Source organism: Mauremys reevesii, linkage group 26 (assembly GCF_016161935.1).
Source record: "Mauremys reevesii isolate NIE-2019 linkage group 26, ASM1616193v1, whole genome shotgun sequence".
Classification (NCBI taxonomy): domain Eukaryota; kingdom Metazoa; phylum Chordata; order Testudines; family Geoemydidae; genus Mauremys; species Mauremys reevesii.
In genome coordinates this window covers 4,839,580-4,852,160 of record NC_052648.1, presented here as the reverse complement: position 1 = coordinate 4,852,160, position 12,581 = coordinate 4,839,580, and the positions used below count along the sequence as shown (strand labels likewise).

General features: G+C 60.0%; 1 protein-coding gene across 1 annotated transcript; it reads right to left on the bottom strand.

Moving 5' to 3' along the window:
* Positions 1–1,066: 1,066 nt before the first annotated feature.
* On the bottom strand, positions 1,067–7,503 carry LOC120391537 (cocaine- and amphetamine-regulated transcript protein-like). Its single transcript, XM_039515248.1, has 3 exons — positions 7,358–7,503; positions 4,319–4,402; positions 1,067–3,143 (listed from the first exon to the last, which is right to left on the bottom strand). Exons 1-3 carry the CDS (start codon positions 7,478–7,480, stop codon positions 3,036–3,038), a joined length of 315 nt encoding a protein of 104 aa, XP_039371182.1. The 5' UTR covers positions 7,481–7,503; the 3' UTR covers positions 1,067–3,035.
* Between the last annotated feature and the right edge of the window lie 5,078 nt (positions 7,504–12,581).

The window sequence follows — 12,581 nt, the reverse complement described above, 5'->3', positions numbered from 1 at the left end:
AGCATGCCCAAAAGTGGCTGCTCCCAGAGAGCACCGAAGGCTGGGGTGACACTGCTGCAGGAGTGTCTGATGGCCCTTTGCTGCTGGGGGTGATTCTGAATCCCACCTTGGGCATGAAGCTCTGCCCCCCGTGGCCTCAGGAGAAGGGAAGTTCTCTCCCCAGCCAATATGCTAGAGCTGGAGCAGTGCCCTGACCACGTGCATCTGGTATTTGCAGGGTCTGTTCCCTCCGTAACTGAATGGAGCTGGTGAGGGCAGGATACGCTGCCTTATAATGTGGCAGATCTCTAACGAGGTGCCGAGAGCCTGGGGCGAGAGAGGATCATTAGCATTTCCTGCTCAGGCCAGCGGGTGCCTAGCCCCTGAGCAGAGAAGGTCTGTGCTGGGGGGTGCTGCTCATGCTGCCAGGGCCTGCACTCAGCCAAAGCAGCTGGGCTGGCAGCAGCTCTGAGCTAGGGGCCATTCGCCCTGGCCAAGCAGGAAGCAGCCTCTCCAGGCAGTGATGGCCTTGGCCGGGAGCCTGGCTGCAGTGATTGCAGCAGAGAAGCTGGCTAGCACCCTTCCAGCTTCACCACAGGTCTGCTGAGCATGTGGCTACTGGGCTGGAGCCCTGCCAGCTGGGAGCCCTGGGGAGTGTCTCAGCTGCTAATTGCCTGGGTGGGGGCATTGAATGGAAGGGGGTGGCTGGCATGGCTCTAGCCCAGGGCTAGGCGGTGTAGCAGGTCAGTGGCTGGCTCTGTGGAGGGAAGTGAGCCCTGCCGGAGGGGGAGAGCTTGTTACCCACACTCCCCTCCCAGGCAATGCTCTGACAAGCCACCAGTACAACCCCCCCCCCAGGGGGGAAGTGGGGCTGGGGCCTGTACGGGAACAAGCTCTGGGTTGTATGCTGGGTCGGCCCCCCTGGTCGCTGCTAGAACTGATACTGGTTCACAGGGACAAGCTCTGCATGGAGCAGGCCTGGGAGTTCTGGGAAACCTTCAGAGCAGGAAGAGGGTCCCCCGGGACGTTGGCAGGCAGGGAAGCGGAAACGGTGCATCACTGAAAAGAGGCGGCTTGAGGCACAGGGTTGAGTACAAATCATTTAATAGGAGCCTGGCGTTAGCACCCTTCTCCATTACTGCTTGGGCTCCCCACAGGCGGAATGTGCTCTGGAAACCACTCGAGAGGGGGGTGGAATTTCAGGGCCCATGCAGCTTTTGAAAGAAACCGACCCCTTCGAGAGCCCACATCATTATTTCTTTCCCATCTCCTTTACTCTCCCTTCCCCCTGGGGACTGCTCCTCCCTGGGCCTGCCCCTTGTTCAGCTGTTCACACAACTAGGCAAAGTGCACAGCAGCTGTTTTACCAGGCTGCTTCGGGAACGTTTCTCATACCCAGCTGGCACTGGAGCTAACAAACACCTGGAGAATCAGGGCCTTCAGTGTGACCATTTTCCTGCTGCAACAGCAGCTCAGCACGGGGAGCTCTGATGCTCATTGCAATGGGCGGTCTATGTGCACCCTTCATACTGTGTCTCGGGGTGGGGGGCAGGTTTCTTTGCTGCTGCTACAGGCTGAGAGCACAGACAGTGCAAACACCCCCTGTATCTCGGCAGGTGCATGCTGCTGCTGTGGCATGCCTTGGTCTCTGTTTATTTCCCAGTGCCAGTTTGAATTGCAGGGATGGGCTAAAGCAGATAAGATCCGGAAGCGAGAGAAAATCCCCCCCTACAGTGGCTGCTGCCTTTGGGGAATGCTAGATTAGCTGGAGCCAAGTTCTCTATGCCTAGAGGGCCCAGCTGGGATGGGGGCCCTGTTGTCCAGGTGCTTGCCAAACCCAGAGTCAGAGATGGTCCCTGCCCCGGGAGCTCACAGGGACGTGTTATTGTCCATGTTACCGGTAGCCCGTGAGGCTGAGTGATTTGCCCTGCTCACACCAGGAGTCAATAGCAGAACTGGTGCTTGAACCTGGATCCCAGCCCTGTGTGTTAACCCCCCAGGCCAGCCTTCCTCTCATTACCTATTGCCTCCAGTACTCCCCCCTTCCTCCCCCCACCCCTTTCCTGTCATTCTGCACAGCCTGGCTCTTTGCCCAGAGTCAGGGTGAGCAGGTTCAGTGCAGCAGCCAAGGAGGTGACGCTAGGGAGCAGGGAGAATGATTGGCTGGGGGGGGATGTTCCTTGGGGGTCTGCTGAGCTGCGGTGTTTGCATGGGGCAGGGTTTGCTCAGGTCCCCTCTTCCTGCTGCTCCTTCCTCCCCGGGAGAGAGAATCCAAAGCCACCCCTACTGGCACTGCAGGGATGCCCCTGGCGCTCAGATAATGGAGAACTCGGAGACCAGGCCTCAGCAGCCAGCCCCTGGGAGCAAAGCTCCTCTGCCTGCTTCCCTTCCCCTGGCATGAGGGATTCCCAGAAGGCACTGAAGTCTCCGTGGCTGGCTCCTATGCTAGCCTCCTCACGGCCTCTTGTGCAGGAGCCACGGGAGGGTGAGATGGGGCCAGAGAGCAGCGTGCTGGCAGCTGGTACCTTAGGGCTACGTTAGAGCCACCCCCAGGCTACTCTACCCCCAGCCAGGGACCAAGCAGAGACAAGAGGCTGCAGCCAGCAGTCTCCCCCTCTGCACTGAGCAGAGACTCTTTGGTCCACAGATCTCCAGGCAGGGAAAGCGGGAAGAAGGGACATGGGAAATGTAAGTGGGGCTGGGAGCTGATTCTCAGAGCTGCTGAGCCCCTCCTGGCCCCACTGAGATCAGGGGCTTGGCACCTTGGAAAAGCAGGCCAGGCTGGCTTCTCCTAGCCTCCCTCAGGGCAGCAAGGGATCAAAGCATTGACAAACTTTGCACAGAGAGCTCCTTCCATCGCAGGCGCTAGACTGGGGAGGGAGCCTTAAGGGCCCTGGGGGAAGTGCTGAGCTTATGTTTCCTAGCACAGGAGAAAAACCAAACCCACCTCCTGACAGCTGCCGAAACAGGCCAGGTGGAGAGATTGGGACCAGAGGCTGCTCCGCAGACCCCCTCCCCCCGCCCCGTCCTGTCCGGTCCACGCGTTCCTGTCCTCCTCACAAGCACTTGAGGATGTAGAAGTTGCAGGCCGTCCCGCGGGGGCAGGTGCAGAGTCTCCCGATCCGGGCTCCTTTCCTCACGGCACACAGCTCTCCGGCGTCGCACTGGGGAGAGAAGGGCCACTCGGGTTGGACCAGCCGGTCGGACGCCCCTGGCTCAAAGCTGCCTCCCGCCTGGCTGACCGCTAGTTCCCAGGCACTGATCTGTTCTGTCAGGGCTGATACAGAGCTGCAGATGTGCAGGGGCCCCGTCCCCCGTCCCCGGGAGCTCACGATCAATTCCCAGTAACACCGCGGCTGCGCCTGTCGGGCAAGGACCTTGGAGTAAACAGACCTGTGAGACTAGAGGATCACGATGGACCCTGCTGGCCTGAGAAACGACAGCTCTCCGGTGGCCAAACGAGGAGTTTATACTCCTCGGGAGCCACGTTGGATGTTGCATTGTTTGCAGTTTGGTTACTGGGTGTTGTCCCTTTAAGAATTGGGGGGGCCCTCTGAATGGTGGACTGTGTTTGCAGAGAGCTGGGGGCTGGCTGGCCTGCTTCCAGGGCATGGGAGACCTGCCTGCGTAACTGCTGGCAGGGCAGAATGGGGGGGCGGAGGCGTTAATCGTATCTTTCAAGGAGGAAACATGGGGGCTGGGAGAGCCCCCATTGCTCATAATGGGAGAAGAAACTCAGCGGGGGAAGCCCCCATTGCTCATACTGGGGGGGACATGGCTGGGGGAGCCCCCATTGCTCATACTGGGGGAGGGACACAGCTAGGGGAGCCTCCATTGCTCATACTGGGGCGGAGGGACAGGGCTGGGGGAGCCCCCATTGCACATACTGGTGGGGGGACAGGGCTGGGGGAGCCCCCATTGCTCATACTGGGGGGGCACGGCTGGGGGAGCCCCCGTTGCACATATGTCGGGGGGGACACAGGGCTGGGGGTACCCTCATTGCACATACTGGTGAGGGGACACGGCTGGGGGAGTCCCCCCCTTGCTCTCACTGGCGGGGGCACACGGGATGTCTCCATTGCTCCCCATGGGAGCTGCCGGGGGCTGGGCCCTACAGAAGATTTGGCGTCTCCATTCAGGCTCCCGAGAGGGAGCTGGGCGCAGCACTCTGGCGGTGCCCGTGCTGAGGTGGCGCTCGCAGCTGCAGGGAGATTTACTCCCCAGCTCCCCAGAGCAAAGCGCCCAGGACACGTTTACCCCCAGGGCTTTGGTAAAGCCTCAGCCCTGAGCCAGACATGGGCGGCGCAAGCTGCGAGGGCCCGAAATAAAGGCTCCTTACCGAGGGCACCGAGCCCAGCTTCTTCTCTATGGAGGGCAGCCGCTCTGTCTTCAGCTTCTCCAGCACCTCCTGCAGAGCTTCGATCTGCGGGCGAGAGAGAGAGAGTGCGCGTGGGGCGGGCGCTCAGCAGGGCACCTGGGTCCTCGCCTCCAGCCGGTGCTGCAGGCCCCATAGCGGGGACTGGGGATCGGTTGCCCCGGCTATTAGCATGACAAGGGGATCAGCTTGTCACAAGCACCGGAGTCGAAGGCCACGGCCACACTATGGGTGACAGACACCCTAGTGTAGACATTTCCTGCCGCGGCCAAAGGGGTTTCCCTGCCACCTGCCCGAGCCGCAGTAGCCTGGTCGATGGAAGAAGTCGCCCATCCCCCTAGCAGTGTCGAGGTGGGGGAAGGTCGTCAACGCCATCCCTCGGGTGTGAATGTCTCGCACCCTGAGCGAGGGAGGCAGGGTGCTAAGAATCGTCAGTGGAGCCTCAGGAAGGTCGATGGGGCTTAGGGGCGTAAGTCACTGAGGTGGGCTGGAAAGCTCCCCCCCTTCCTGGGGCTGCACAGGCACATGGGGACAGCTTCATGGACAGCACGGCTTGGCATAGCTGCGCCAGCTTAACTCTAGCTCGTGCTGGTAACAAGGGTCGTGTGGACATGGCGGCAGGGGCTGGCAGCCGGAGTACAAGCCCACCGGGGCTGTAACCTACCTGCCCCCGCTACCCTCCTGTTGTGACCCATGCTAGGCTGTGCCGACCTGCGCGGTCACCACATTTTCCTGGCCGTGTGGATGTACCCTGAGCGAGAGCTGGGCCCCGATCCCAACGAACATACACACTGCAAGGCAGCACTATTGCACCCCGAGAGAGTCAGTGACCCCCCCAAGGAGCTGACCCCAAAGTGCCAGCCCTGTGCCTAAGCCACTGGCCCAACCACTTTGCTTTCAGAGCCCCTGAATCAGTATCAGTCTGGGTGACTGGAGCAGCCCGTGGCACCAACAAACAGGACTGGTGCTTCCTGCTTTCTCTTGGTGCTTTCGCCTCAAACCCCCCGTCCCAGCAGGGAGCATGTTTCTTCTGCAGGTGCACTGGCGTTTTCCTGTCGCTTAGGATTTCAGGCGTCACTCCGCGAAGGAGGACGCTGAAGGGGGTGGAATCGGAATGCGTTCTGGGGTCATTTATGGGGCGAGGGTGTTTGCTCGCTCCGTTCCATCTGCCACCCGCTGCTACCCCAGCACTTTAAACCCCCGCTGGGCAGCTCATGTATCTGTGCAACCTCAGGCAAGTCGCGGGGCAAGGCCCAGACACAGGCAGCTACGGATGCACTTATCGGTGATTTTGAAAATCCCACTAGTCACCTGTCTGCACCTTGCAAAGCTGGGCCTCACTCTGCAAAAGGGGGGGTGATGAATCTTCTTTTCACCTCCCTGTTCTCTGCCTTGGCTGCTTAGACCGGGAGCGCTGTAAAGCAAGGCCTGTTCTCGCGGCGCATCCGTGCAGCGCCTGGCACCATGGGGCCCGGCCTTAGGTCAGGATTCTAGATGCTATGACGACACCGTAAATACTCTCCCTCTCGCTCAGTACTGATGGTCCCTATTACTGCAGTATTTAAGTGCCTCTTGAAGTAGTATTTCCCATTCTATCTCCCAGGACAAGCAGGGATCTCTCTGTAGCTCTCTCAGGCAGTGGGAAAGCACCTTTGTATCTTTCTGGCCCTATCCACTCTTGTTACGGTAACTCCCTGAAGCGCCTCGGCCTGTTGCTATTGAGACCCCTGGATAAAGGAGCGTTAGATGCACATGCACTAGACCAGCCATTTGCTGACAAACTTTAAAAACGGAGACCAGATAAACAACAGGAAAGCTCAGAAATTCAGAGCCCTGGGCCACATTTCTTTTCCCAGTAGCTGCCTCGAGCACTGAACGTCTAGTGAAAAAGTTTAAAACATGAATTAAAAGACTTGCTCCAGAAAAATCACCCACTCTAATACCTTTGCATCCAGGGTCAAGAAATGAAAGTGACAGTAAAGCAGTGGGATCCATCCATTTTCTTTATGCAGCCATCTGTCCAGAGAGGCTGTGTGTGTTTTAATCTAATTATAACGGCATATTTAGTATTCGTTTCCTGTCGGTTTCACCCGAACAACAGCTATAAATCAGTGCAATAAAAACCAACCCGCCTTTTAAAGAAAGTGCCTGGTTTTCATTGGAAACTCCTTTAGCAAACCAACAGCGGTGACTGATTCATGGCTTGGAGAGAGAGGAGAGTTGTCACTGTTACTTAGCTAGATGCGCTTCCTAGACACTTCACAGCCTGTTTGTCCTGGCCATAGGAAGCCCCTGTCTATCTATGGGATCCCATTGCAGTAGCAGGCAAACGCCTCCCAAGCACCAGTGAGTTTCTCCTTGCCGCGGCCAAGCATTACCCGGGTTCAGCAAAGACTTGAGCCCGTGCTATTGAACTGGGGCCTGAAAGAGACCAGAGTCCATCTACCCTTTGAGCTGGCGCTTAGGGAGACCAGACAGCAAGTGTGAAAAATCAGGACATGGGGTGCGGGGTAATAGGAGCCTATACAAGAAAAAGACCCCAAAATCAGGACTGCCCCTATAAACTCGGGACATCTGGTCGCCCTACTGGCGCTGCGGTTGCCAGCTGCGGGAGAGGTGTGCAGGCCAGCGCTGATGGCACCAGGCTGTGAAAACCAGCAGCGTTGCCCCAGCGGTAGCTACCTAGCGTCCCAGGCAGGGCTGTGCTCGGGGCAGGTACCCCCAGCGCTGGCTCGATCAGGGCTCGCTTGCCTCCGTCCGCGTGAGCTGGAACTCACCCCTCCGGGGGGCGGCGATGGGACCCACAGCCAGGGGTTGGGCAGGGCCGTAGGAAAAACCAATCTCAGCCTAAGCGACTTGGCCAAGGTCACCCGGGGCCAGTGGCAGAGCCCCGGAGGCCCAGCTCAGTGCCTGAGCCACACGCCCATCCTCCCACCTCGCCCCCGAGGGGACGGGCCGCCCCCTGCACGCTGCCCCCCGCCCCTAGGCTCCTTCCCCCCTTACCAGGTCCTTTTCTTCCTGGCTCTGGCTGGCTGCAGCCCTGGGCCCCAGGGGCTCCTGGCCGGCGCCCAGCAGGAAGAGCAGCGAGCAGCCCAGGCAGAGGCGGCCGAGGCGGGAGCTGCCCATGGTGCTGAAGCTCCGGCGTGACCCCTTGGCTCGCCCCGGGGCTGCAGCTCGCTCGGCTTTATACCGCGCCTCGCCGGCACTTTGAATGCGGAGCGACACCCCCGCAGGCGCCGGATTGGTGGAAACGGTTTCTCCGGGGGCGGGGGCGGCTCGGGGGGGCTGGCCGGGGAGCTGGGGCTGTCTGGTAGCGCCAGGCCACTTGTGATGGATTTTAGCCTCCTGGTCCCAGGGCGGCCCCGCCCCAGCGAGCTCCCTGCGGGGCGCGGTGACCATGAGTGCGAGGAGCACCCTGGCCCCGGGCACCGCGCTGGGCAGGGGCTGAAGCAAGCCCTGGCAGCAGGTAACTCTGCCGGTCCCACCCTTCCTGCCTCGGTTTCCCCAGGCCGTACAATAGTTACTGATGCTTGAGCCGCCTTTGCAAAGAGCCGGGGACCCCGACTGCTGGCGCCTGTTGAGGGGAGGCGAACCCCCCGTTTCATTTAGGCCCTAAGCTCTGCAGGGAACCAACGGGGCCAAGGCTGATCGAGAGACAGGCCGTAACTCAGGCTGCCGGGCTCAGAGAGTCTTAAGTAGGTGGAGACAAGGCCCAAATGCCGCGCTTAGCGGCTTAACGCCAAAGGGTGGAAAATCAATGGATGAACCGGGCCAGGGCTGGGCTCCCCAGAGCCTCATCGCAAAGCGATTCCACCTTGTCAAGAAGCATCAGGGCTGATCCACCAGGACGCTGTGTCCCCACCAGTAAATCACCGCAACTATCCAGCCCACACACACTAATGGGCCTGCGGGGACCAGCCAGCCCCTGGGCGGCCGTGCTGAGGCCGGAGCGTGGGATTTCCTCGGCGCGTGGCGGGGGCTGGAAAGTGGCAGACAGGCCCGTGAAGGGATTTCTCTTTGAAGGCTGCATCCTGGCTCATCCCTCGGTGCAGAGTGATGGGGCCGGGGGCTGGCTGGGCGATGTCACCCTTCAGAGGCTCCCAGACGTTACGGTCAGAAGGGACCATCACGATCATCTGGTCTGACGTCCTGCACATTGCAGGCCGCAGAATCTCACCCACCTGCTGCTGGAATAGACCCCGACCTCTGGCAGAGTCACTGACCTCCTCAAATCGTGCTTGAAAGACGTCAAGTTGCAGAGAATCCACCATTTACACTGGTTTAAACCTGCAAGTGACCCCCTGCCCCACGCTGCAGAGGAAGGCGAAAAACCTCGAGGGTCTCTGCCAATCTGACCCGGGGGGAAGTTCCTTCCCAACCCCAAATAGGGGGATCAGTTAGGCCCTGAGCATGTGGGGCAAGACCCGCCAGCCAGACACCTGGGAAAGACTTCTCTGTAGTAACAGAGCCCTCCCCAGCTAGTGTCCCGTCACTGCCTCTCAGCGAGATTTGCTGCTGGCAGTCGCTGATCGGCTACACGCCATTGTAGGCAGTCCCATCAGCCCGGGATCTAGGGGAAAACTGTGCAGCCTGCGCCCCAGGAGCTAGATATACCCCTGCTTGGACCACAATAGGTGCATCCTCGCTAGGGGAAAAACGGGCTTGCAGGACTCACGAGGTAAAATCCCAGGGCCGAGGAGGCAGATTATAGTTTTCACATGAATCGGTAGGTTGAAGTACAGACACTGGGGGAGTGCAGGGCCCCAGGGCAGGTCATCAGCCCAGCCTGCCCCATCTCTGCCGGGCAGAGGCCTCAGGAGGAAGACCTCAGGCTGGCTGCGGAGGGGAGCTGTGGGGCCGGATTTGGCTGGAGAGCTGAGCTGCCAGAGTGGCACTAACCCCTGGGCAGACAGTCCATCCCTTCCAGGTACTCCAACGCTCCGTCTACACTACGAGCGAGGGGGTGAGGCCCTGCCCGGGGACACATGCTCTCACCGATGAGCTAGTGTGAGTATAAATAGCTGCATCGCTGAGCACGTACCCACCCGTGCCAGGTGGACTTGGACCTGCCATGGGCTCTGCTGTGCCCCCAGGGCCGCTACCATGGCTCCATGGCTATTTACAGTCCTGTTGGCTCCCCTGCACCTGCACACAAGCAGAGGAATCATGCTGTAGTGTAGACAGAGCCTGAGCCACCTGGGCCAAGGGTGAGACCAGGGAAGCCCCAAGCGGGTGCAGGCCGGGGAGTCGGTTCTGTGCACACGGGGCTTGTGCTGGGGCTGCCAGGGAGCCGAGGCCCCCGCTCCCCAGAGCAGCCTCCCAGGAGCGAGCCGCATACAGTGACGCAGGCTTTCTGTGCAGCCAGCACCTCAGCTGCCGTCACCCTCCCAGGGCAGGGGCAGCCAATTCCCTGAGCAAACATTACATCCCCTACCCACCGCCCTGCTACTTCTCAGCCTCCTGCCCCCTCGCCAGCAGCCACAGAGCTGACCCCAGCAGGTCCCCGCAAACAGCAGATGGCTACAAGCTGCAGCCAGGCAGACCGCGGGCGAGTAGCTTTGGCAGATGCCGGCAGCACTGCCTCATCTCCCCTGCCCCAGGGAGGCCTGTGCCGAGAGCTGTGCCTGGCACTCTGCTCTGGCTGGGCAGATCAGCCCAATCTAGTGGCAGGGAGTTCCCCACACCCGGGCCAGCGTTCGGGGAAGGCCGGCTGGAGAGCAAGGCAGCCCTTTGCGTAGCTAGGACGGTTGCTTTGCAAGAGGGCCTGGGTGGGCATCTTCCAAGGGGGAGCTGGTGAGACGCAAGCATCTGGGGGTTTCGGTTCCTTTGCAATAGATGTGATGATATTTTCACTCTTGGGGGGCAGGGGCGGGGTTACAAGGCCTGGGTGTGAAGCAGGGAGAGAAGCCTCCCGCAGGGCCAGGCCCCGTGAGTCGTGGGCAGGCGTCTCCAGCCCCCCCGGCCGGCTGAGATCAGCGCTGGCTGTAAACACAATTTGTTTTCCTGAGTCCTTATTGGCACCTGCAGCCAGGCCCTGAGCCATAAATCCTGGCAGCAGGAACGGCAGCAGTTAGCCGCTGAGCCCCGGAGGAATCGACCGGCCGTCCCCGAGGGGGGCGGCTCCGTCAGCCTCTCACGGCTCCAGCCCCCGTGCTGTGGCTGAATGATGCGGAGGGGGCAAGCAGGGGCTGAGGGCCGATTCCCTGCTGGGCCCCCAAGCAAGAGCAGCACTGATGGGGAGCAACCCGAGGCTGCTGCTTCCCGGTGAGGCTGCGGGACTGGGAGAGGGGCAGAAGTTACCTGTCAGCTCCGTGTTCCTGGGGCACCAGGGCGCAGCATCCAGCCTGTCTGCTCACACAGGACACCCCGCTCCCAGCCTCTGCTTGGACCAAAACCGCTCAGAAGCCAGACGGACAAAAAGCAATGAAAAGGCCGTGGGAGACACCTAACCCCTCCGGACAAGGGTGCCGGATTAAGGGAACTCCCCCAGCCTCAGAGGGGACAGGGAGGCATCCCCAGTAGCACACAGACTGGAGAACCGAGATGCCAAGGCAAGAACCGCACAGAACTCTGGGACCAGAAAAGCCGGGAAGCACTGCAGGGTGGGGGATCTCTGCTCCAGATGTCAATGAACCCGCCTGCACACACCCAGCTCAGCAGTTATCAGACCAATTCTAGTAATAAATCCGTTATCGGGATCCAAAATACTGAAGCTGCCTAACTGCACGGTGAGCTCCCTGGGCGGAACACGGCCCCCAGCCAGGAGTGAGCAGTTCCTGTTGTCTAGCTTGAGCAAAACAACTCTGATCTACTCCTCTGAGTCAACAGTGCACCCACAAACAGATCCAGGGTCTCCCTTGAACCACTGTTCTTCCGCTACAAAAACCCCAACCCACACTCAGGTCAGTGCTCTGATGCCTGGATCCACAACCTGCATCAGTTCCATGGAGACTTCATCTTCTCCTGACTGATTGCACTGGGGGCTCTGCCTGTCTCCAGCACTCCGGCCCCCCAGCTACCACCACCACCTGGGACCCCCACTCAAGTCAAGCTTCACAGAGTGGTGAGAACCCAACTCTCTCTCCCCGTCTCTTTCTTTTTCTACTTTAGGTAGTTTTCTAAACCTGATTTTTGTAATCAAATTGTAGCTAGATTTACTATTGTACCTGGCTGGCTCTCCTGGGGTGGTTATTACCTGGCAATAAATCACTTTTCTGGTTACGCTGGTTGCTTCCCTCCCTCTCTCTCCCTTTTGTTTTTAAGCTTCCCCATTCGCTCTGCAGCGACGCTTCTCGTACCTAAGCTAAAGATCCCTGCAGCGCCCAGAAACTCCTGTGGGGTTTGCTCATCACGTGGGTTACTACCAGCACAATTGTAATGTGAAAGGGGATAGGGACGTTCTGAACCTGTGGCATAGGAGGGTGACAGCTGGGGAGTGCTGCTCGACCCGGCCCGTGAGTCCAGGGGCGCACAAGCGGCCAGCTGGGGGGTGCTGCTCGGCCCAGCCCGCCGAGTCCAGAGGGGCACAAGCAGTCAGCTGGGGAGTGCGGCTCGCCCCGGCCCGCTCAGACACGCTCTGTTAACGTGTGCGAGAACCTAGGTGCTGCAGGAGAGCTCCACTGGGAGGGAACTTGCAACAGGGAGAACACAAGTGACACAAGCAGAACATGAGAGAATTACAGAGCCTCCCACCCCAGAAGAGTGACCCAAACGAGCGTGCCCCAAAGGAACAGGAAAAGCTGCACCAGGGAGATTTAAGGCACCAGGGCAAATCCCTGCATTTACTAAGAGCTCGATTGTGCAGGCAGGACGGGGACTTTGGCTTCACCTTCAAGCCAGGCGCAGGGAGTGTGCAGCCCAGGCCAACGCTCACAGGCCCGAGCAGGGTGACTCTGTGCCGATGCAGAGATGCACCCCGGCAGCTCCTCAAGGCACCGCAGCGCTGGGGGCTGCCCAGACACAGGCCCTGGCCACAGGACGAGGGCAGGCGCATTCTGTCCATTTCACAGAGATGCAGCAACTTGATCAAGGCCACCCAGGGAGTTTGTGGCAGAGGCAGAACTCGAACCCAGGACTCACAGGGACTGTCCAATCATCTAGCCTGCTCCTTCTGTGTGTCACAGGCTCAAGAACTGCACCCAGTGACCCCCCCATGGCCTCTCCCCTGAAAAGCCACCCAGCCTTGGAGGGGTGTGAACTCCTATGGGCGTAGGGCGCAGCCCAGCCC

Coding starts and splice junctions, on each gene's coding strand:
- LOC120391537 (XM_039515248.1), bottom strand. CDS start 7,480: ATGGGCAGCTCCCGCCTCGGCCGCCTCTGCCTGGGCTGCTCGCTGCTC. Junction 4,403..7,357: donor GCCAGGAAGAAAAGGACCTG/GTAAGGGGGGAA, acceptor TCTCGCCCGCAG/ATCGAAGCTCTGCAGGAGGT. Junction 3,144..4,318: donor AGCTGGGCTCGGTGCCCTCG/GTAAGGAGCCTT, acceptor TTCTCTCCCCAG/TGCGACGCCGGAGAGCTGTG.